The 22,681-nt window shown below is 34.6% G+C and overlaps 1 protein-coding gene across 7 annotated transcripts; it reads left to right on the top strand.

Annotated features, from left to right (window-relative positions):
- Positions 1 to 1,976: 1,976 nt before the first annotated feature.
- On the top strand, positions 1,977 to 17,737 carry LOC111749145 (NKG2-A/NKG2-B type II integral membrane protein-like). Of its 7 annotated transcripts, XM_023542429.2 has the most exons (8): positions 2,008 to 2,266; positions 4,044 to 4,276; positions 4,712 to 4,813; positions 5,376 to 5,417; positions 5,920 to 6,068; positions 11,245 to 11,315; positions 11,599 to 11,733; positions 14,414 to 17,735. In XM_023542429.2, exons 1-7 carry the CDS (start codon positions 2,214 to 2,216, stop codon positions 11,726 to 11,728), a joined length of 780 nt encoding a protein of 259 aa, XP_023398197.1. In that variant the 5' UTR covers positions 2,008 to 2,213; the 3' UTR covers positions 11,729 to 11,733; positions 14,414 to 17,735. The 7 variants fall into 7 exon arrangements, 6 of the variants coding, with proteins under 6 accessions (XP_064140647.1, XP_023398199.1, XP_064140646.1 ...); XR_002784448.2 differs by lacking the exon at positions 11,245 to 11,315 and having other exon boundaries at positions 2,007 to 2,266; positions 14,414 to 17,737; XM_023542428.2 differs by lacking the exon at positions 14,414 to 17,735 and having other exon boundaries at positions 11,599 to 14,394.
- Positions 17,738 to 22,681: the final 4,944 nt, after the last annotated feature.

Below are 22,681 nucleotides of genomic sequence, written 5' to 3' on the forward strand. Positions count from 1 at the left end.
TGGGTTCTGCCATTATTAAAATTAGTCATAGTCAGCCTTTTTTATATATATGTATATACATAATATGAGGGAAACCCTGGTGGCATAGTGGTTAAGTGCTATGGCTGCTTACCAAAGGGTCGGCAGTTTGAATCCGCCACGCGCTCCTTGGAAACTCTACGGGGCAGTTCTACTCTGTCCTATAGGGTCACTATGAGTGGGAACCGACTTGATGGCACTGGGTTTTTTTGGTATACATAATAAGAAGCAATTTTGACTACTCCATCATTTCAAGTAATTTTTATTGTGCCTTTCTATTCTTCAAGCATAGATTTCATTAGGTATAAATACCACAAAAATCAATCCATATTATATAACAAAGTCCATGGCATATAGCACTATTCAGCTGAAGACATCAAAAGTGAATGTCTATAAGAATAGTAGATATGTAGGCCTTCAAATTAAAAAGAGAACATTTGTGAATAACGTTGGAGAACAATATCAGTGTTTTAATTATATAAGTAATGAAAAGAGAGAGAATTGTTATTAGTGTATGGAAATATAATGCCTTTACAAATGAAAATGAATTTATTTCTAATAAGCAGAAATTCACACAGATGTATACGTGATTACTCTGTTTATAAAAAATAATAAAATACAATTAATAGAACTACACATATAGCTGGCAATAATAGCCATCAATATTGAAGGATCAAATATTAGACCAGATTCCAGAGATATAAATGTGGATTTACATACCATTTTACTAGATTTAACAAAGCCTATGTTTTGGGTTTGAATTTTAACTGAAATCCCCTACGGGAAACATGGAAGTGAATTTCCTTAGGGTTGCTAGCTTAAAAACTTACACTTTTCTTAATGCAAGATGAAGAATGATTGACAGAATTCCATTTGATACCAACTAATCATTTTACTTTTAAATATTATTTTTCTGATGCTCAAGTATCATTTCCACTTGTGGTTGAGAATTCTCCTTTTCTTGTACTCTCCATTTTTTGTTTAGATGAGATTTTTGAAAATTACTTTTTCTCAGCCTATATAGTTTGACTTCAGTTTTTGTCAGTTTCAGACAAATATTTCTGTTAAAATACAGAAAGTTAGTCATTATCAGAGAAAGAATAATACAATGTATAGTACCAAAAACACCCATTGCTGTCAAGTCAATTCTGACTCATAGCGACCCTACAGGACAGAACAGAATTGCCCCATAGAGTTTCCAAGGAACCCCTGATGGATTCGAACTGCCGACCTCTTAACTAGCAGCTGTAGCACTTAACCACTACACCATCGGGGTTTCCAATGTATAGTACAGTCTGTCTTATATTACAGTGAGTAGTTATTTAATATTTTAATCTCTGTCATGATATATAATTCAACAATGTTTAATATTTTACCTTTCCTAGAGATACGTGTTTTTATCAGGGGACAACTGATGATTCTATAATGTATTAAAAAATCATATTGAGTGCAAACATTTCAAAAACTTGACTAAATAATTTTGGAAATAGTGTACTTTGTGCCAGCTACATTAAAGTTGAAAATGAAATAATCTCTCAGAATAGTATTCAACAAATATGATTAAATACCTGCTGATAATGGTAAAAAAAAAAAAAAATTTTTTCTTGATAATGGTGCTATGACTTTAGCATTTGTTCATTATAACAGAAATGGTATAACAAGGAAATGTATAAGGAGGTATGTAATGCCAAGATTTTGGAAGCTAGTCTGAAAATAGGACTGTGAGATTTAATAGCATTAACATTACCTAAGATTTAATAGTTTATGATGAGATGAAAACATTTAACTATATGGCTGGGCAAGCCCTTTATCCCCCAAATCTTATAGAATATGAGAACAATTTCTCAAAAGCATTTTAAAAGGGACAACAATCTATATGATGTATTCAAAGATCTACTTTGTCCTTTCAACAGGAGCTCAACATCTCCTATGTTCTGGAGGTGGGTGATGAGACAAACTGACTTCAAAATACCCCAAGTTTGAGGATTTCCTGTTCAAACATTAAATAACACATTGATGAGCCATCTACTTTTTTCACCCTGCCTTTTTTCACTCTGAGCCCTCACAGGACAGTCTGTGAGAGCACAGATATTGTTTATTCTTGTATGGATTACTGTCTTTAGATTTCTCCTGAATTAACTCGACGGCAATGTTTTATTTTTATTTTTTTAATCCGGCTATAGCAGACCTCTAGGATGTTGACCAGGCCTCCCCACTACCGGCTGCATGGCTTTCTGACCGACAGAAGGTATGTACCACTCACTGCTCTCCTCTCTGTCTTCTAGCCCAGCTCATTCAGTGGGAGGTTATCCATGCTGTGCAGGATGCCCTGAGGGGCTATTGATATACAGTAGATTCAAAGAAGAGCAATGGAGTCCTTACTGGAACAAGTTTTCAGGGTAAAGAGCAAACATCAAGTATGTCTGAAGATTTCTTAAGTTATTCTAATTATTACCTTTGGAGAATTACTCCACTGTACACACACATTCACGTACACATATTTGAGTTTGTTAATCAATATCATTTAAAGTGAAATTCCATAAGCACCATAACAATGAACAATTAATGTGGATTTTTAAATTGGTCCAATTTTTGTCTTTGAAGAATGATATATTATTTTATATTGAGCCCAGTCTTAGAACTGTATTTTTAAAAGAAACTAGTTGAATGATACAAGGTCAGACATAATTCCTCATCCACTGAGTCCGATTAAATGCATTCAGTTTTATTTTGAAGAAAAAGCGGGATGAGCTAGCTTTCATAAAATAATAATCTGAACATAATAATTGATGACCAAAGGTTTTGAAAAATTTCAGAAAACCTTTTTAAAAATGAACCACACCGGCATAAGAAAATCCTGTCTAATGAGATATTTTACAATTTCTAACTGAAATGGATCAGAAACAGTTACATGGCCTTTGTGAGTAAAATCATAATTAAAAAGGCAAACATCTACTGAGCACTTGTAAGTGCCAGGTTGTGTGGTAAGTGTATTACATGCGTTACTTTTATATAGTATCATTTCTACTTTGTTTAGAAGACTGAGCAAATTTATGAAGGTCAAACATTGTAGGTTTAAAAGCTGAAATTTAATTCTAAATTTTACTTACTCTGGAGCCCATTGGCTGAATGAAATTACATGAACTGAATTAGTATAATTAATTACCCAACTAAAGTGACCTTCACTGACCCTGACAGACATAGGATCTTTCTGGAAATTTGAATCAAGAGTGTTCTCACATAAATGGTCTACATTTTCATTTATCAACTTACAGTCTCGTATTCTAGCCATTAAATAATTGACAATTACTTCGTAAAAGAAGTGGTTTTTTTTAAAAAAAAATGTTTTGTTTTTTCTTTGTGGTGCTTCAAATAGTTTTCCTCTGTGCATAAGTTTGGTGTATTGGGTAACACATTTGAACATGTGAAAATTTTCTTTAAATTCTTAGTGATTTCTCAGGACTCTCCACCCATCCATGAATAACAAAAAGACCATATGGTAACACTTCACCTCCTTTAAGTAAATATGTGTGTATGGCTAAATCAAAATAATTTAGAGCAATAAAATTAATATATATGCTAACTTTTCAATCTCCTCGTCTTTGAATTACTTAGCCTTTAACCAGTATTACTTTTTAAATTTTCATAAAAATTGATGCATTTTTTTTTTCAAATACACATTTTTAATTTTTCACACAGGTGATAGATATAATGGTTTTATGATATTTTGATGGAATCTGACTTTAAAAAATAATGATATTTTAATTTATGAACTTCTTTATCCTCAATAATTTATTGCTTTTTGTTACTCCAACAAATAATATTTGGTCAAATGCAGGATCTCTAAAAAAAAATTCTTACTGTACTCTGGACCCTTGTGTAAAGCCTAAACTAAATCTAGATCAGAACTAGGTTCTTCAACTGCAAATGACCACTAATCCACACCTTACTCCCATCCCCCACAGCCCAGTTTGTGTGCAGGAGCCATCTTGTCATTATTTGCACCTTATATTGACTTCTTAAAGCACACTTACCTTAAAGCACAGTCAGTGGCATCACTCAGCTGAAGAGATGAGTAATCAAACAGTAATCTACTCAGACATCAACCTGGCCAAATACCCAAAGAGGCAGCAAATCAAACCTGAGAGCAAAGATAGCTCCGTTTCAGACACTGAGCAGGACATAACCTATGTGGAATTAAACCTTCATAATGCGTCTCAGGATCTTCAAGGAAACGACAAGAAGCCCCATTGCAAAGGTAAAGCATTTACTGGGCCTTCAGCACAAGTGCTCTGGGATGTGCAGTTGGGGAGCAGAAATGGGGGGAAACAGGAAAAACTGAGGCATGAAACGAGGATAGTCAGGTTTAGGGAATAGGCTCACATAGTTTCATTTTTGAGAATCAGAGGTCAAATTGGGGGTATGATATTCTAATATGGAATCTGAAGACTAGTTTTACTCAGGCATTGATGAAATCTCTAGTTTTAACCAACAATTCATGAAGCATTATGTTTACTGACAATGCAGTGGTATAGAGAAAGATTACAAAGTGGAAGTGGGTTTAGTTCCAGCATTTATGCATATAATTTTCTGTGCATAGGGTTCCTCTTGTATGTACATCTTCCAGACAATTCTCTCCATCCTCCTTTCTCAGTATTTCCATTTCTCCCTGATGTTTTCCCATCACCTCCAGGGAGGCTCGCTGCTACGACCCTGGGAATCATCTGCCTTGTCCTGATGGCCAGTGTACTAACCATGACAGTCATAGTTGTCACTCCCTATAAGTCTTTGAAAGGTAACAAGGAGGCTTTTTATTTTAAGGATTTGTAAGTGCTTCTAATTATGTAATCATATTAAGGAAGAGAACTTTCATTTCAGTGTATGTATTTGGACTCAATTTTTATATTTGGGCTAAAAGTGGAAAGGTTATTGTGAATTTGTAAAAAAATATAAGTAACAGAATGAGGTAAAGAAATATATATACACACACATATATATTATATATATACACACAAGTATTATATATAATCCAAAATTTCTTTAGAAGTCTAAAAATAATTATTGAAAAACACAAGTTAATTTTTCAAAGTGGTTGTGTCAAATACTGTAAGAGATGGTAAAGTTTGGTTCATTCGGCTGTTTTTCCCCAAAGACCACTTGTTATGTGCATGTATGGGAATTAAATTTCAGTAATTAAAATTTCCCCAAAGACCTTCATTACTTTAGTAACTATTTTTTTTGTTATTTTTATTCCATTATTCTGTTGCTAAACATACCACATTTCAAATAGGAAAATGAAGTGTTATGTTTTATTGATAGCATATCAATCTTTCTAAGAATTACTGTAAAATTTTTAGGTATGGAACAGGATAATTCTTCTCAGATAATGCCCCCAAAAGGTATGTAATCTTTTATAAAGTTCTGATATTAGCGCAGATTATATTTTGTCTTTATATTAGGGCTTGCAAAAATGATAATAAAATTTAAAACTAAAATTGAGCAATACATTTTCATAAATAAAAATTATAGGAGGGCATTCTTTCTTGTTTAAAAATAAGACAAAATTTTATTTTAAGATCACTAGATCATTATATATATAATCACCAAAATAAAGTAAAGGCAGTACATGTACATTTTCAGAACATGTATAGGATGTAGTCTTTGTTTGCCTTATGAGTACACTAATTAGGGGTTGAGATGTTAACTTTCTGTGCATATATATGTACCCAAAATATATATATACATATATATATATATATGCATTTTGTGTTTTGTTTTACAAGTGCCAGTTCGTGAAGGTGTGTATCTTGGTTCTGCATATATTTGTACCTCTACAAATATGTCAATTAATATTTATTTGTCAATTCAAATCATTTTGGTAGTAATTCAAATCTTTCTTAGGACATTGTCATCGTTGTCCAAAGGCCTGGTTTATGTATTCCAACAACTGTTATTACATTAGTAATGAAAGAAAGTCATGGAGTGAAAGTCAGATGGCTTGTGCTTCTAAGAAATCTAATCTGTTTTACATAGATAATGAAGAAGACATGGTAAGATTTTTAAATTATTCAAACATTTCATTGAAAGCTTATTTCAGTCAATAGTATGTTTGTAGGATTCATGTATATTTTAGTATATACTTGTAGTTTGTTTTCATGGCTGTTTAATATTCCTTTGATTTTACAATATTTGATTTATATTACTAGGGTATTAAAGCATATTTGCTTATTTAGTACTGTTTCTTATGAAAAACAATACTTCTGTAAATGGTTTTCTTCTAAAAAAAACTGCTATTTCTATCTTATCATATGTAAAAAAATAAATTAATTAAATAAACGTATAATTTTGCGAATTGATCAGAAAGTGAACATACCGCTTTGTCATCAAGTTGATTCCGATTCATAGTTACCCTAGAATTGCCATCTATGGCTTCCAAGGCTTTAAATCTTTATGGAAGCAGGTTGCCACCTTATTTCTCCTACAGAGTGGGAGAGGGGTTTCTATCTGCTGAGCTTTCGATTATAAGCCTAGAGCTTAACCCCTGTACCACCACAGCTCCTAGAGAGTGAATGACCCATGTATTTAAAAAATACCTGGTCTCTTACTAAAGAACCCTGGTGGTGCAGTATTTATTCCCTCCACTGCTATCCAAATAATCAACAATTCAGCCTTACCCTGAAAGGCCTAGCAGTCAGCTTCTGCGTAAGCTGTAGTCTCCACCAGCCTAAGCCCAGAAGAACTAAATGGTGCCCGGCTACCACCACCAACTGCTCTGAAAGGGATCACAATAGAGGGTTCCAGACAGAGCAGGACAAAAATGTAGAACAAAATTCAAATCCACAGAAAAAGACCAGACTTACTGGTCTGACAGAGACTGGAGGAACCCCTGAGACTGTGGCCCCAGGACATCATGCTAACTCAGAAATGAAGCCACTTCCAAAGTCCACCTTTCAGCCAAAGATTAACCCATTGCCACTGAGTTGATTGTAACTCATAGCAACCCTATAAAACAAACAATAACACATGTGAGGAATGTGCTTCTTAGTTCAATCAAGTATATGAGAACAAAGGGACAACACTTACTGGAAAGCAAAGATGAGAAGGCAAGAAGGGAAAGGAAACCTGGACAAAGGAACACAGGGCACCCAGGGTTTCAAGGGAAAGGGGAAGAGTGTTGACATATTGTGAGGATTGCAACCAATGTCACAAAACAATTTGTGTATAACTTTTTGAATGAAAAACTAATTTGTGCTGTAAACGTTCATTTAAAACACCATAAAATTAATAATAATAATAAAAATGATTAGAGAGAGCCAAGAAAACCTGTGTAGCTCAATTCTAGCCTGTAAAACATGAGGTTGCCATGAATCAGAATCAATTCTATGGCAACAAATTTGGGTTTTTTTTTTTTTTTATTTGGTTTATTTGCAAATAAGTTTAAGAAATAGACATTTCTAGCTCGTAGTAACTATGTCCCTATGTCTGCTCTCAATACTTTCCTCTCCTCTCTAAAGCACTATGATGACATTTAATGTTATAGATTAGCTTTGCTTGTTTTTGAATTTTGTATAAATGAAATCATACAGTATGCATTTTCTTTTTGGTCTCTTTCATTTCACTCACACAAGACATTCCTGTAATTCGTCTGTATTGTTGCAGTTGACTGTAGTTTGCTAATTTTTAGTGGTATATTATGTGAATATAATAATTTGTAATCCATTTTACCATGTGTGGGAATTTGGATTAATTCCAGCACCTGCCCACTATGAATAATTAATTATTCTCTGTACATCCTTGTGTATGTATTCTGTCCACATACTACCTGTATGTGTAGGAATTCAATTGCAGGTTCCTAGGTACACATCCATGTCAAAGTTTGTAAATTTATTCAATAGTTTCCTAGTTTTTTTGTACACGTACTCATTTTATTCAATACTATCTGATCCTTGTAATCATCCAAACTTAGTAGTATGAGGGATTTAATATTGAAAGTTTTTATGCTTATATAGTAGTGTCATGATATCAATAATGCATTTGCCTGATTCCTGTTAGACTGAACACATTTCCGTGTGCTCTTAGCATTAGTATACCGCTTTGTGAAGTGCCTATTCACGTCGCTTGTCCATTTTTTCTATGTGGTTTCTCTTTCCTTCTAATAAGTTGTTGACATGTTTTGTATATGAGCTCTTTCTTGATTTTATGAGATTTAAGTAGCTTCTTTTTTCTCAGTGACTTACATTTTTTCTTTAATATTTTGAGTCTTTTAATGAACATTTATTAATGTTATGATAGTCCAGTTAGGCATTTCTGTGGGTCTTAGTGCTTGTTTTGGATCTATTTCAGAAATTCCTAAAAGTCTATAAAGATACTATATTTATCTGTAGGAATTATTTCTTAATTTCTTTTTTTTTTACCTTTTACATTTAGATCACAATTCATTGGGAATTTATTTTTTGTGTTTTTGATGAAGTGAAGTAGAAATGAAGTTCATACTTTTCTATATCATTTTATTGACAAAGCTTAACTTATAGCAAAGGTGGCCTTTTTTCCATTCTTCTTTCTGCCACCTTTGTCATAAATCTATTTCATATGTGTGCCTGTGTGAGTGTCTACATTTGATGTATTTAGGGAGACTACCATGTTTCATTTTTTCTATTTTTTTCTTGCACCAGTGCCACATGGTAAATATTACTAAAGCTTTATGTTAAACTTTGACATTCAGTGCAACAAATGATTTCCTCCCAGTTTTCTTCAGGAATATCCTGTTTCACTGGCCCTTTTAGTGCCTATCTAAACATTTTCACAAAATCAGGAGGTGGCTTTATCGAAATTATATTTAATCAATAGATTAATTGTTCAAAATTGATATCTATATAATATTATGTTTTAACATGCCTGTGTTGTTGTTGTGTGCCATCTAGTCGATTCGACTCATAGCGACCCTAGAAGACCCTAGAAGACCCTACAGGGCAGGGTGGAAGTGCCCCATAGTGTTTCCCTGGCTGTAATCTTTACAGGAGCATACTGTCAGGTCTTTTGTGGAGCTGCTGGTGAGTTTGAACTTCCGACATTTCAGTTGGTAGCGGAGCACTTAACCCTTGCATCACCGGGGATCCTTTAACATGCCTTAATCCTTTTTTTTTTTTTTTTTTAATCCTCTGTTTATGTCCTCGAAACAGTTTTGTATTTTTAGTTTAAAGTCTTGCACAATTTTATTTAACTCTGCTTATCTTTTTTTTTTTTATCTTTCTTTTTCTGATATCGCTAATGGAACACAATAAAATTTATATATATCTGTATGTCGATCTTATTTTCAGCAATCTTGCTTAATTCGTTATTTTAGTCAGGGTTCTACCAGAGAAAGAGAAGCAGCAATAATGCATGATTTCTCCCCAGCTGCTTTCAATGTTGTTTTATTGTGTGAATATATTTGTAACAAAACATTTGCCATTCAACATTTTTCACGTGTACAATTCAGTGACGTTATGTTTATTGTGTTGTTCAACCATCACCATTATCCATTCTCAAATGTCCTCATCACCCTAAAGAGAAATTCAGTGTCCCTTGAGCATCTCATTCTCCTATTCCATTATCTTCCTCCTGCCACTACACATATAAACTACAATAAGCTTTGGTCTCTATACACTTGTCTATGCTAGAAATTTCACATCAGTGTAATCATACCATATTTGTCCTTTTCTGATTTCATTCAGCATTATGTTTTCAAAGTTCATCCATGCTGTAGCATGTTATAGGACTTCATTTCTCTTTATGGCTGAGTAATATTCCATTGTATGTATGTACCTTATTTTATTTATTCATTCATCTGTTGATGGACATTCAGTTTGTTTCCAATTTTTTGGCTGCCATGAACACTAGTGTGCAAGTATCTGTTTGTGTTCTTGCTATCAATGTTTTGGGTATATACCTAGCAGTGGAATTGCAGGATTGGATGGCGATTCTATGTTTAAATTTTTGAGTAAGCAACGAAACTGATTTCCACTTCCTCAGCTACACCTTTTTATAATCCCACCAGTAACGATGAGCTTTCCAATTTTTCCACATCCTCAATGATACCTGTTGTTTTTTGTTTTTTAAATCAGTGCCATTTTAGGGTTGTAAAGGGATAGCACATTGTGGTTTGGATTTGCATTTGATAATGACTAATTACTTTGAATATCCTTTCAGGTACTTGTTGGCCATATGTATTTCTTTTTTTTTTTTTGACGAAACATCTATTCAAGTCCTTTGCCAATTCTCTATTGTATTTTCTGTTATGTTATATTTTTATTTTTTAGCCTGGCTTCCTAGGAGTTTTCCTTGTGACCACATAGCTTAGTTGTTAGCCAATGATTTAAGTAGAGGTCATATTCAAAGACTTCAGCTCTACAGGACTTCCTTCCTCTGTAAATTGTTGTGGTGTGTGTGCCTGTGTGTGTGTGTGTGTGTGTGTGTTGGGAAGTGCTCATAACTTTGCAGCAAGTTCTCAGGTCTCCATTGGCTTTTACTTTTTATTGGGAACTTCTAGGCGTCCTTTGAAAATGTAGTATTTATTCAGTTAGCCAAGAATGTGTAGAGAGCTAATGTCATCCCTTTTATTGGACTCTCATTTTTAAGATATTTGTATTAAATTTATGGCTGGGGGAAAAATTATGGCTGGTACTCTGTGGAGACCACAACTCAGGGTAGAGAATTTGTGGGTTTTACTCATTCATTTGCCATAGATTTCAGTACTTCAAGGTGCAAATCCTGTGGGTTTTTATCCCCACCTCTCACCTGCAGTCAAATCTGCCCCTTCTGGCAGTAACACTGCTGACTTTTGCAGCCTGCCCCATGCTGTAAAATCTGCAGTTGTTCTCACTAAGCTGGGGAGGGGAAGGGTAAATATTACTAAAAGTACAAAGTTTAACATAAACATGAAGCAAGAAGGCTTCAGATGTGTGCAAGTCTTACTTTAATGTCTACCAGCTTTCCAGGAGTAAATCTTTTTCAAATTATTATTGGACTTTGATCAATTTCCAGAGCTCTGAAAGTATTGTTTTTGTCAATCTGATTCCTTTTTTCAGTCACACTAATCAAAGGCTCTAATGTGTCCAGTGTGAAACACTCACTATGTGAGCAAACTGAGGGGCTCTGTACAGTAAGAAAGGATTCACTTTATTTGATAGAACAAAAAATTAATATAATAATTTATATTTGAATTCTCTTAAAATTGTTTTCTCCTAGAATTTCATGAGGTATTTCGGTGTCTTAACGTGGGTTGAACTTAGTGGCAATTCAACTTTCTCCTCCAAACTGTAAGAGTTTTGAAATTCCTCTGTTTTATAACTTGAGAATAAGCAATATATGAACAATTATTTAAGTCTTCACTGACAAATAGTAGGGGAATGCTCAGATTTACATATATAACTGTAAGTCTACATAAATTATTTAAGATCAAAGTGTCTATTATATTATTAATTATATATTATCAATATTAATAATTATTAAAAAGGATAACTCCATGAATATTATTTTCATATATATATTTAAATATACATGTATCTGTTCTTAAAACTAATGTTATTCTCTGTATTACAGGATTTCAGTATCTCCAGAGAGAGGCAAGAAATGCACATATTTTAATATTTACATTAACAAGATTTCTTTTGGATCCTGCTTGAAATTAAACACATATGTTTGTAAGCACCAGGCACGATTGTTTCCCTAATTTTGGTATGATGCTATTCCCCATCTATGAACACGTATTGCTAGTTTCTTCAATAGTCATATAATGCTTATTTTTAGTACAATTATTTTACATTTTTAATTTACATTAACTTAAAAAAATTATACATACATAAAATAACAAATTTGCCATTTAACATTTTTACATGCACAATTTAGTGACATTAGTTACATTCTTCGTGATCGTGTTGTGTATCCATTACCTCTATCCCTTCCCTAATATTTCCATCACCCTTAACAGAAGCTCAATGTCTTCTAAGCAATAACTCCCCTTTTCTCCCTTCACTCCTGACTTTATAACCATTAATCAATTTTGGTCTTTATTCATTTGTCTAATCTAGATATTTCATATAAGTAGGATCATATATTTGTCCTTTTGTGACTGAATTATTTTACTCAAATACAGACAAATATACATTTGTTATGCTTCTGCTATTTGTTTAAATAAATTCTGTAAGAATTACAAATCACAGTATTATCAAGAACTGTTATGTTCATGTCATCAATAAAATGAATACATTTATTCAATTTTCAAATGAATTGGTGTCTCCGAGCCCTTGAAGTTGTTTAAAATGAGGACACACCATCCCTAGTGGTAAGGTGTGTAAATCAAAGCCCCATTAGGAGACAGACACCAGAAAAAGTTTATGTAAATAATTATTAACTATTTGCGGAGGATAGACGTAACTAAGATGGGATAAAAGAAAGCTATAAAGAATATCTTAATGCCGAGGGACAATACCCAAAGAACAAACTCAATAGTTAGATTTCACACTTCAGTGGCTGCAGCTCACTGAATGGCAGAGGTGTTCTGGGTTTTCCCGGGACAGAAGAGGTCCAAGCCAGAGGGCTGGAATTGGTGAGGATGGAATCTCAGCCAGACTGGCAAGCAAAGAGCCCCCTACCAGAGAGCTAGTGAGCAGAGGCTGGGGGGCAGGGAATTATGACTGGGACCAGCAGCAAAAACTTGCTGATGGCTGAATACCACACATGTCCTGCATGCATCTAGCTGACAGTCCCCAACCCCACCATAGGAGCAAAAGGAGAAGGAGCATCACAAATCCAGGAAGAAGAACCCTTCCTCCTGCAATGTCTCCCCAGTGGCTTCTACTGACAAAGCTTAACATCATGCCAGCTGCAAGGGAGAAAAGTTTATAGGATATAGATTCATTATAATGAAACAGGGCAAACGATATGGTAGATTTGGAGATGAGAGAGAATAAATTGTTAGTTGGCACACAAAGTCACCATTGTGACACACGACAGAATTGCAATATAACAGACCTTTGTATTTGCTCCACTCCCTCAGAGCATAGAACCAACATGTATCTCCAAATTCCATTTTAGTGCAACATTATCACTACTTGTTCCATTTTTCGTAGACATTGATATTTTCATTGGGTACTGTCTAGTCTCCTTTGATAAGTGTCACATGTCTGTGTTTTCCTCTACTGGATTTCTGATGTTTTGGAAGGTATTTCATTCAATTCTCTATCCTCATCTTTCTCCCACACTTTATCATCATGCTTAGAAAAATGCTTTGACAAAAAACTAAAGTGTTAAATGTTGAAAACAAAAAGAATCAAAAGGATAGACGCACTTGTTTGATTTAAACAGCAGATTTTATTTGCAGAATTCAAAATAAAAAGATTAGTGATTTATCATTCATTCAGAGACCTTTCTGCCATCGTTCAATTAAAAGAAGGGAGCTTATCATCGAGTATTATTAGCAAAATAAATCCATATATACATTTATCTCTTTAAATAGGCTAAAATTTCATTTTACGTAATACATAAATTGTAGCTGTATCAGATCATTGAAGTTGTATAATAAGCAACCACAAGAGTGCATTGACATTCAAAAAAATTAAGAATATTTTCTCATTCACCCATTTGTTGTTTAGATGGGTGTCCGTTATTAAAGGTTGTGCCTAGGTGGACATAGCTCCAGTCCACTAACTTAGTTCAGATTTTTTTCATATATCATATTCTCAGAACAGGGGGCTCAGAGCATGGGTATACATCCTTCTCATAGCAGAGGTCATCAGTTCTCAGAGGGGCAAGCAGAAATGTACTTCTTCATGCCTGAGCACAGAACTCACATATTTTCACTTTCTCACCCCAAATCCTTGTCAAAACAAGTCACATGCCAAGCCACTGGGAGTTTATTTTAATAAAAAATCATTGGGAAATACAAAGGTTTTCAGTACTTTATTAATTTTTTCCCTAGGTTTTTGTTTCCTTTATTTCAAAATGTACTGCAAGGTAGTCTCGTATAGTGGTGGAGAATCTCAGATGGAAGCATTTGTGAGCATCCTTTATCAATGTACAGATGGGGAGGAAGCAGTATAGTATAAAATTTAGTGACACGAGCAATGTCCAATGGAGCCAGACCACTTGGGTATAAATTCTAATTCTATACTATTAGCTATGTGATCCAGTGACATAGTTGTTTTGAATCAGTCTTCTTCCCTGTAAAGTATAATACAAATAGTATATTATCCACGGGTTATTCGAAAAACACTTTACAATACCTATGGGCACATAAGTAATCAATGATTTTTATATGAAATTTTTATGCTTCAGTTCTATCACCTGTAACATGATGACTAGAATTATAGCTCCCTATTTTTTTTTTAACAGAGCCCTGTTTTTTTTTTTTTAACAGAGCTGCTATGAAAAATTAATAACACAATACTGAAGATTCTTAAAGGAAAGCCTAAGCAAATTAAGTTCTTGTTACATGAGACTTTTCATAGTTCTTTTTACTCCAAATATTCAACCAAACCTGACTCCCTACAGGACATCATCTCTAACACTTTGTCCTCCATCTTTCATTCGGCAAATCACCATTGCTTCAATAAAGTAATTTTAGACAGGTATAACAAATTACCTGATTGAACTAATTCAGGCAGATATGTCAAGGATACATGCTTTTTAAGGAAAGTTAATGACGTTTAATACATGCTATGTATGTACCTGCCACCATCTGTCAGTTCGTCACACTGTGATGGCTTGTGTGTTGCTATAATGCTGGAAGCTATGCCCCTCGTATTTCAAATACCAGCAGGGTCACCTATGGTGGACAGGTTTCAGTGGGACTTCCAGAATAAGACAGATTATGAAGAAAGGCCTGGTGATCTATTTATAAAAATTAGCCAATGAAATCCTTATGGATCACAACAATATTGTTCAACTCACTTGCTTTCAACACATCATCAGATGGGGTCTATTGCTAAAGGAGAACATGTTTGGTGAAGCAGAGGCCTAGAAAGGGCAAGGAAGACCTCAGGAAGATGGATTGGCACAGTAGCCACGACAATGAACTTGAACATGCCCCCGGCAATCCTGAGAGTCATGCAGGATTGAGAAAAGTTTTGTTCTGTACGTAAGGTTGCCATGAATCCCAGTCCACTTGATGGCAGGTATCTATAACTACCTGTCATATATGGACAAGAAAGTATAAAAGAAGAATAAAATAAACCCAAGGCAAGCATCTGAAGAAAATAAAAAAGATTAGAACAGAAATAAATGAAATGGACAATAGAAAAACAACACAGAAAAGAAATGACACAAACTATACATACCCTAACACTATTAACAATCTCAACAATAATTTGTTGGACTGGTGGAAAGAAAAATAGAAAATCCTCAAAAGACTAAAGTCAGGAATAAAAATATGGATATCATTGTCGATCTTACAGAAATAGATTATAAGAGAATGCTACGAATAGTAATATGCTAATAAACTTGATAACCTAGAAGAAATAGACAAGTTCTTGGAAACACAAATTACATAAACTGACAGAAAAAGAAATATGAAATATGAACAGAGCTGTTAAAAGCAAAGATGAGGAATTAGCAATTAAAAAGTTTTCCACAAATAAAACTCCAAATCCACGTGGGTTCACTGATGAATTCTAAGAAACATTCAAAAAGAAGAAGGTTACAAGACAATTCAGTGGAGAAAGAATAGGCTTTCATACAACAAATGGTGGTGGTACAATTAAATATCCACATACAGAACATTAACTTGGACCCCTACCTCACTTCATATACAGTGAAATCTTTTATTCCGAGTAACACAAAATTTCTGCCTTTGACAAGGTGTGCTCTTACTACTTTTCTTTCACTCTCTTGGAAGAAGTACAGCCAGAATGCTCTTTAGAAGTGAAAGAGCAAGTCTTTATCTCATGTATTTTGGACATGTTATCAGGAGGGATAAGTCCCTGGAGAAGGACATCATGCTTGGTAAAGTAGAGAGAGAGAGTCAGAGAAAAAGAGGAAGACCTTCAACAACATGGATTGACACAGTGACTGCAACAATGGGCTCAAACACAGCAACAACTGTGACGATGGTGCAGGAACAGGCAGGATTTCTTTCTGTTGTTCATAGGGTCACTATGAGTCAGAATCAACTCCACAGCACCTAACAACAACAACCTCATAAACACCCAGAAAGGGTTTCTTTTCAGTTTCATAGGACTGGAACAGAAACTAAGCCACTTTTGATGATTTGCATGTTTATTCAAATTATATACAGACATGTGCATATACTATTCAAACAAAGATATGGGTAAAATTTACTTTTTCATGAAAACATCTAATGTCAACTATTTAGTTTGTTTTGGTTTTTTGATGAAATTATTGAAACAAATATTTAAGACCATAGTCTTATGAAATAAGAATTGCTTTTCTTTAACTTTTCCAAATTTCTTCAAAGCTTTGGTATAGCCGAAAACTTAAACAGTTTGACTTAAAGGTCAGGCTCTTCTAATGGTAGGTCTTCATTATCTTCATCATCTTCATCTTTAGGTTGTAAGCCCACAAATTCTTGCAGGTTTATGTCATCCATTTCTGTGACAAATTCTTTGTCAACATCAACATAAGGGCTGCCTCTTACTCTATTTTCTGAAACAGCAATATAAATGTCACTTTTTGTATCCTGAGTCTACAATGCAAACTCATTTGGCTCCCAAAAAGAGACATTGCAGGTGATTCTATTTTTTGATTATTATTATTGTTATTTTAAGCTCTGAAGCCACTAGTCATATGCTGAGAATCTATCAAGTTTGAAAATTTGGCCGTTTCTTTTGCCTTTGCTTGCAAGATAGGTCCTGAAAGTGGCTTAGTTTCTGTTCCAGTGCTATAAAATTGAAAAGAAACACTTTCTGGGTCTTTATGCAGTTGTTAGGTTCTGTGGAGTCGATTCTGACTCATAGTGAGCCCATGAACATCTTTAGAGGTTTCAAGAAACCACTCCAAAACAGTTCTGTTGATTTCTGCATAATTTCAATCCTTCCTTTCTTGGTTTTTATGTTGGTGTGATCATGTACTTTTCAATTATTTTATCCTGTTCTTTCATAATTGAATAAATTTACATTTGATTACACTTGAACTTAATTATAGCTTCCTTGATGGTGTTGTTCTCTTCAGTTATCTTTTTGGTAACATTAACCTTTTCTTTCAAAGATAAATTTCTCACTCTCTTGTCCGTGGCTGGGAAGGAATAAGCTGTTTTAAAAAATAGAAAACAAAAAAGAAAATAAGTACTCATAAAAATTAAGAAATTTAGGATGTTATCTTCTCAAAAACGTGACTATCTCAGGCAAAAAAGGAAAAAATGAAAACTATCAACATTCTTATATGATAAAGTAAGCACACTGCGGTAAATTATTTAAGTGTGAGAAGAATGAATTGCTTTGTACACACATTGAATGTGTTAAATTTGGAAATGTTTCTGTATTTTTTTGGAAAACGAGAAATTTTGAAGGAAAGAATTTCAGGGAAATGAAGAGTGAATTTTGAAAACTGGAATAATATGTACCAAAAATTACAAATAGCTAAATTGAAAACTAAAAATTAAAGACAAGAAGACTAAAACTTCTCAAGACAAGGGAAAAAGTGTGTTTTGTTAGATTTTAATGAATATAAAGGAGTTTACTAATATCTCTTACCTTCTTCCAACCCATGGATATTGTTCTTCCCTGGAAAAAGTTTACAGGCAAAAAAAAAAAAAAAAAAAAGGAACACAAATGGGAAAAATGTAAAAATTAGACGTACTCAGAGAACGCTAGCAATGTACAGTATGCACTCACGCACAATACTACTCAAAAGGAAATGGAAGACTGAGGCTTCATCTCTGCCTCTTGTACTCCTTGGGATTATCTTGGACTTTTGCATTTGCACTACCTCCTATCTGGGTTGCAATACCAACGATTTACTGATTCTGTTCACGTCTCACAGATTCTGGATTTCAGAGAATATTCGATAGGCTGTAGTAATTGTTTTGGCAGAATATACTTGAGTTTTCCTTCTCAGACAGGTTTTTTCTTAAACAGGTTCTGGCTTTTTTTTTGGGGGGGGGCAGGTTTAGTATATTAACATTGTCACAAAAGCCGAGAGAGATATATTTGTTATAGATGACGAAATCCATGAAAATCATCTAGAAGTGTGTCTTAGGCTATGTTATCTAGAGAAACAAAACCAGTGAAGAACATATATATATATATATATACACACATATACACAAATATATACATATATATGTATACACACACGTACACAAATATATATATGTATATACACATACATATATATATGTATTTACGTATGTATATTAGGAGAGACTGAGAGAGAGAGAGATTTATCTCAAGGAAATGGTTCATGAGGTTGTAGAGGCTGACAAATCCCAAGTCCATGAGTCAGACATCAGGATTGATGCTTCTTAGACTCACACAGCTTCAGGGCCTGATGAACCCAAGATCACAGATCAGACTGCAGGCTGCTGGCTTGTGGGCTGTGGAGGCTAATAAGTCCAAGATAAGCAACTAAGAGGGCAGACTGCTGACTCACAGGCAGTAGGGGCTGTCAAATTCCAAATCAGCAGGCAATATGACAGGCCACTGGTTCAGTTTCCAGGAACAGGAGGTCTGATGATGCAGAATCCAGAGCAAGCAAAAGCCAGTGAGCTTTGCCAGAACATCCATATATATTGAATGCAGGCTGTACTCCTGGGGAAACTCCCCTTAAATCGGATTGGCTGATCACATCACATCATAATAAAAAAAAAAATGGAAGTGATTATATTACAAAACGAGGGATAACTACTTCATTGCATACCTTACAAAATACACAATTACATAACTTCCAAGCCAATGAGAATCATGGTCCCATCAAGTTGATTCAGAACATTAACTACACAGTCCATCCCTGTCAACTTGACACCTGTACATATCTCTTTAAACCATACACAATCTTAAATAAAGATGCTTACAAAGTCATACTCGTGCCTAATGTAATACAACTAACATGCTTTCAACTGAAAATGCACTGTTTATATCTTATATTTTATAAATGAAGAAAATAAATTATTTGCTGTACACATACTAGGAAGGAATACACAACAATTACACTCCTCATTTCTGCGACTGGTTCTCGTGGTTGTAAATGGTATCTAGAACTACCTTCTACCACCAGCCATTTTGTATTCCCTTTATCGTCAACAAGTGCCTCAGCTGGTCATGATTACTTGCCTTTTGAGGTGACCCAAACCTTCATTCCTGAAGGCTCTGTGCCTTTAGTAGTCATGTTTGAATTGGGTTGTTGTAGTTTTCCATTGACTTTAATCATAGGGCCTGGAAGTACTAAGAGACATCCTAAGGCATCTCCTGTATTCCAGGCATATGCTTCTTTACCTCCTTTTTGTAATATCCGTCAATTTCTTCTTGGTAATCAGGATCAATCACACCAGCCAATATAGTAACGCCCTTCTTTACCTGTTAATCCAGAAGCATGAGGAGCCAAAGTGGCTGGGTGACATTCTTAAGCTCCAGTTCAATGTAATCAGTGGTGTGTCTCCTGAAGGGATCATTTTCTATGTGGGAGATCATATCATCTGCAAATAGGATACTTACACTTTTTCCTTACCGATTTGGAAGCAAGTTATTTCTGTTTCTTGCTTATGCTCTGCATAGGACCTCTAGCCCAATGTTGAACAAGAGTGGTGATAAAGGGCATCCTTGTCTGGTTCCTGTACTCAGGGAGAATGCTTTCAGACTCTGTTTAGGGTGATGTTGGCTGTTGGCTTCATATAAATGGCCTGTATTATGTTAGGGAATGGCCTTCTATTCCTATTTTCCTGAGAGTTTTTATCATGAATACATGTTGGTCTTTCTCAAATGCCTTTTCTGCATCAATTGACAAGACCGTGTAGTTCTTGTCTTTTGTTTTATTTATGTGATAGATTACTTTGTTTTCTAAATGTTGGACCGTCCCTGAATACCTGGTATGAATCCCACTTGGTCATGGTGAATTATTTTTCTGATACGTTGTTGAATTCTATTGGTTAGAATTTTGTTGAGGATTTTTGTGTCTATGTTCATGAGGGATATTGGTCTGTAATTTTGTTTTTTGTGGTATCTTTACCTGGTTTTGGTATCAGGGTTCTGCTGGCTTTATAGAATGAGTTTGGGAGTATTTCATCCTTTTCTGTGCTCTGAAATACCTTTAGTAGTACTGGTGTTAACTTTTCACTGAAAGTTTGGTAGAATCCTTCAGTGAAGCTGTCTGTTTCAGGTCAGTCTCTTGTTGTTGGGAATTATTTTAAATTACCTCTTCAATCTCTTCTTTTGTTATTGGTTTATTTAGTGGTTCTACCTCTGTTCGTGTTAGTTTAGGTAGGTACTGCATTTCTAGAAATAAGTCCGTTCTAGGTTTTTGAACTTGTTGGAGTACAATTTTTCATAGTATTCTCTTATGATTCTTTTAATTTCAGTTGGGTCTGTTGTGATATTGCCCATCTCATTTCTTATTCAACTTCTCTGCATCCTCTCCTGTTTTTCTTTTGTCACTTTGGTCCGTGGTTTATCGACTTTATTGATCTTTTCAAAGAGCCAGCTTTTGGTTTTCTTAACTATTCCAGTGGTTTTTCTATTCTCTATTTCATCAATTCCTGCTCTAGTTTTTTTATTATTTTGTTTCTTTTGGTGCCTGAGGGCTTCTTTTGCTGTTTTCTATTTGTTCAAATTGTAGGGTAAATGTTTTGATTTTGGCCCTTCCTACTTTTTGGATGTGTGCATTTATTGCTATAAATTGACCTCTAAGCACTGCTTTTACTGTATCCCAAAAGTTCTGGCAGGATGTGTTTTCATTCACATTGGATTAAAGAGTTTCTTTATTCCATCCTTGACTTCTTCTATAACCCAGTAGTTTTTGAGCAATAGATGTTGTTCAGTTTCCATGTATTTGATTTTTACCCTTGCTCTTTCTGTTATTGACTACTACTTCTATGGCTTTATGTTCAGAAAAGTTGGCTTGTAATATTTCAATGTTTTGAATTCTCTTAAGGCTTGCTTTATGGCCTAGTAAGTGCTCAGTTCTGGAGAATGTTCCATGTGCATTGGGAAAGAAAGTAAAGTTGGCGGGTGTTGGATGGAGTGTTCTGTGTATGTCTGTGAGATCCAGTTGGTTGATTGTGGCATTTAGATCTCTATGTCTTTTACTGAGCCTCTTTCCGGATATTCTGTCCTTCACTGACAGTGGTGTGCTTAAGTCTTCTGCTATTATTGTGGAGCTATGTATTTCTCTTTTCAAGGCTGTTAGAGTTTGGTTTATGTATTTTGGAGCCCTGGTGTGGGGTGCATAAATACTTGTTATGTTACGTCCTCCTGGTGTGCTGACCCTTTAATCATTATACAGTGTCCTTGCTTATCCTTTGTGGTAGACCTTGCTTTAAAGTCTATTTTGTCAGGGATTAATATTGTCACTGCTTCTCTATTTTGATCGTTGTTTGCTTGATATTTTTTTCTCCATCCTTTGAGTTTCAGTTTGTTTGTGTCTTTAAGGTGTGTTTCTTGTAGGCAGCATATAGTGCTGTCATTTTGATGTTTTTTTTTTCTTGTGTTGTTGACAATATCTTTGTTCCACTTAATTTTCTCTGCTGAGTCCTTTTTCTTTATGTATTTTCTTTTCTTCTTTTTCATTGTTGTTGATTTTGTATTTGCTGAGTCTTTATGTTTTCTTGTTTTTTATGTCAATTTGTGGTATTGTTAGTTTCCCTTGTGGTTACCTTAAAATTTACCTCTTTTTCTAACTTTAAACAAATCTTTTACTTCTTGATATCACCTTAACTTCCTCTACATATGAATGTTCTATAAGCACATTATTTAGTCCCTTTTTTGTGGTTGAACGTTGTCATCTTTTATGTATTGATGTCTCCATTTCCCTGTTTTCAGTGTTTTAGCTTTGACTTATTTTTGTGGCTTCCCCATCTGAGTTGATATCTGGTCGGTCTATCCTCTGTGTAGTCTTTGTTGTTATCTGAAGCTTTTGATGCTCTAAGTGGAGGACTCCATGGTATTTCTTGTAATTTTAGTTTGGTTTTTACAAATTCCTTAACTTCTGTTTATCTGGAAATGTCCAAATTTCCCCATCATATTTGAGAGACAGTTTTGCTGGATATATAATTCTTGCCTTGTGATTTTTTCCTTCAAGTTTTTAAGTATGTCATCCCATTTGCTTCTTGCCTGCGTTGCTTCTACTGAGCAGGACGAGCTTAGTCTTAGTGATTCTCCTTAGTAGGTGACCTTTTATTTATCCCTGCCGCTCCTAAAATTCTTTTTTTTGGCAAGTTTGATTATAATATGTCTTGGTGACTTTCTTTGTAATCTACCCTGTGTGGGATTTGATTAGTTTCTTGTATAGCCTTTCAGAAGCAGATCGCCTGGCCTGTCTTCCTAGCAACTCCGGGTGGGTTTGAACTGTCAACCTTTTGTCTAGTAGCAAGTGCTTACCTGTTTGTGATACCTAGGACTCCTCTTTGGACACTAGAGTCTGCCATTATTGTTATTAGTCACATACATCAGACAAGGTAAATTCTAACTACTTCCATAATTTTAAGTAATTTTTATCATGAAATTATAGTTTCTGAGTATAG

Source organism: Loxodonta africana, chromosome 4, assembly GCF_030014295.1.
Source record: "Loxodonta africana isolate mLoxAfr1 chromosome 4, mLoxAfr1.hap2, whole genome shotgun sequence".
Taxonomy (NCBI): domain Eukaryota; kingdom Metazoa; phylum Chordata; class Mammalia; order Proboscidea; family Elephantidae; genus Loxodonta; species Loxodonta africana.

What these genes read in the sequence shown, in the direction of transcription:
- LOC111749145 (XM_023542429.2), top strand. Translation starts at nt 2,214, where the DNA reads ATGTTGACCAGGCCTCCCCACTACCGGCTGCATGGCTTTCTGACCGAC. An exon ending in TCAGATAATGCCCCCAAAAG is followed by an intron (nt 5,418 to 5,919) that starts GTATGTAATCTT and finishes AATCTTTCTTAG; the next exon opens with GACATTGTCATCGTTGTCCA. An exon ending in TAGATAATGAAGAAGACATG is followed by an intron (nt 6,069 to 11,244) that starts GTAAGATTTTTA and finishes GTTTTCTCCTAG; the next exon opens with AATTTCATGAGGTATTTCGG.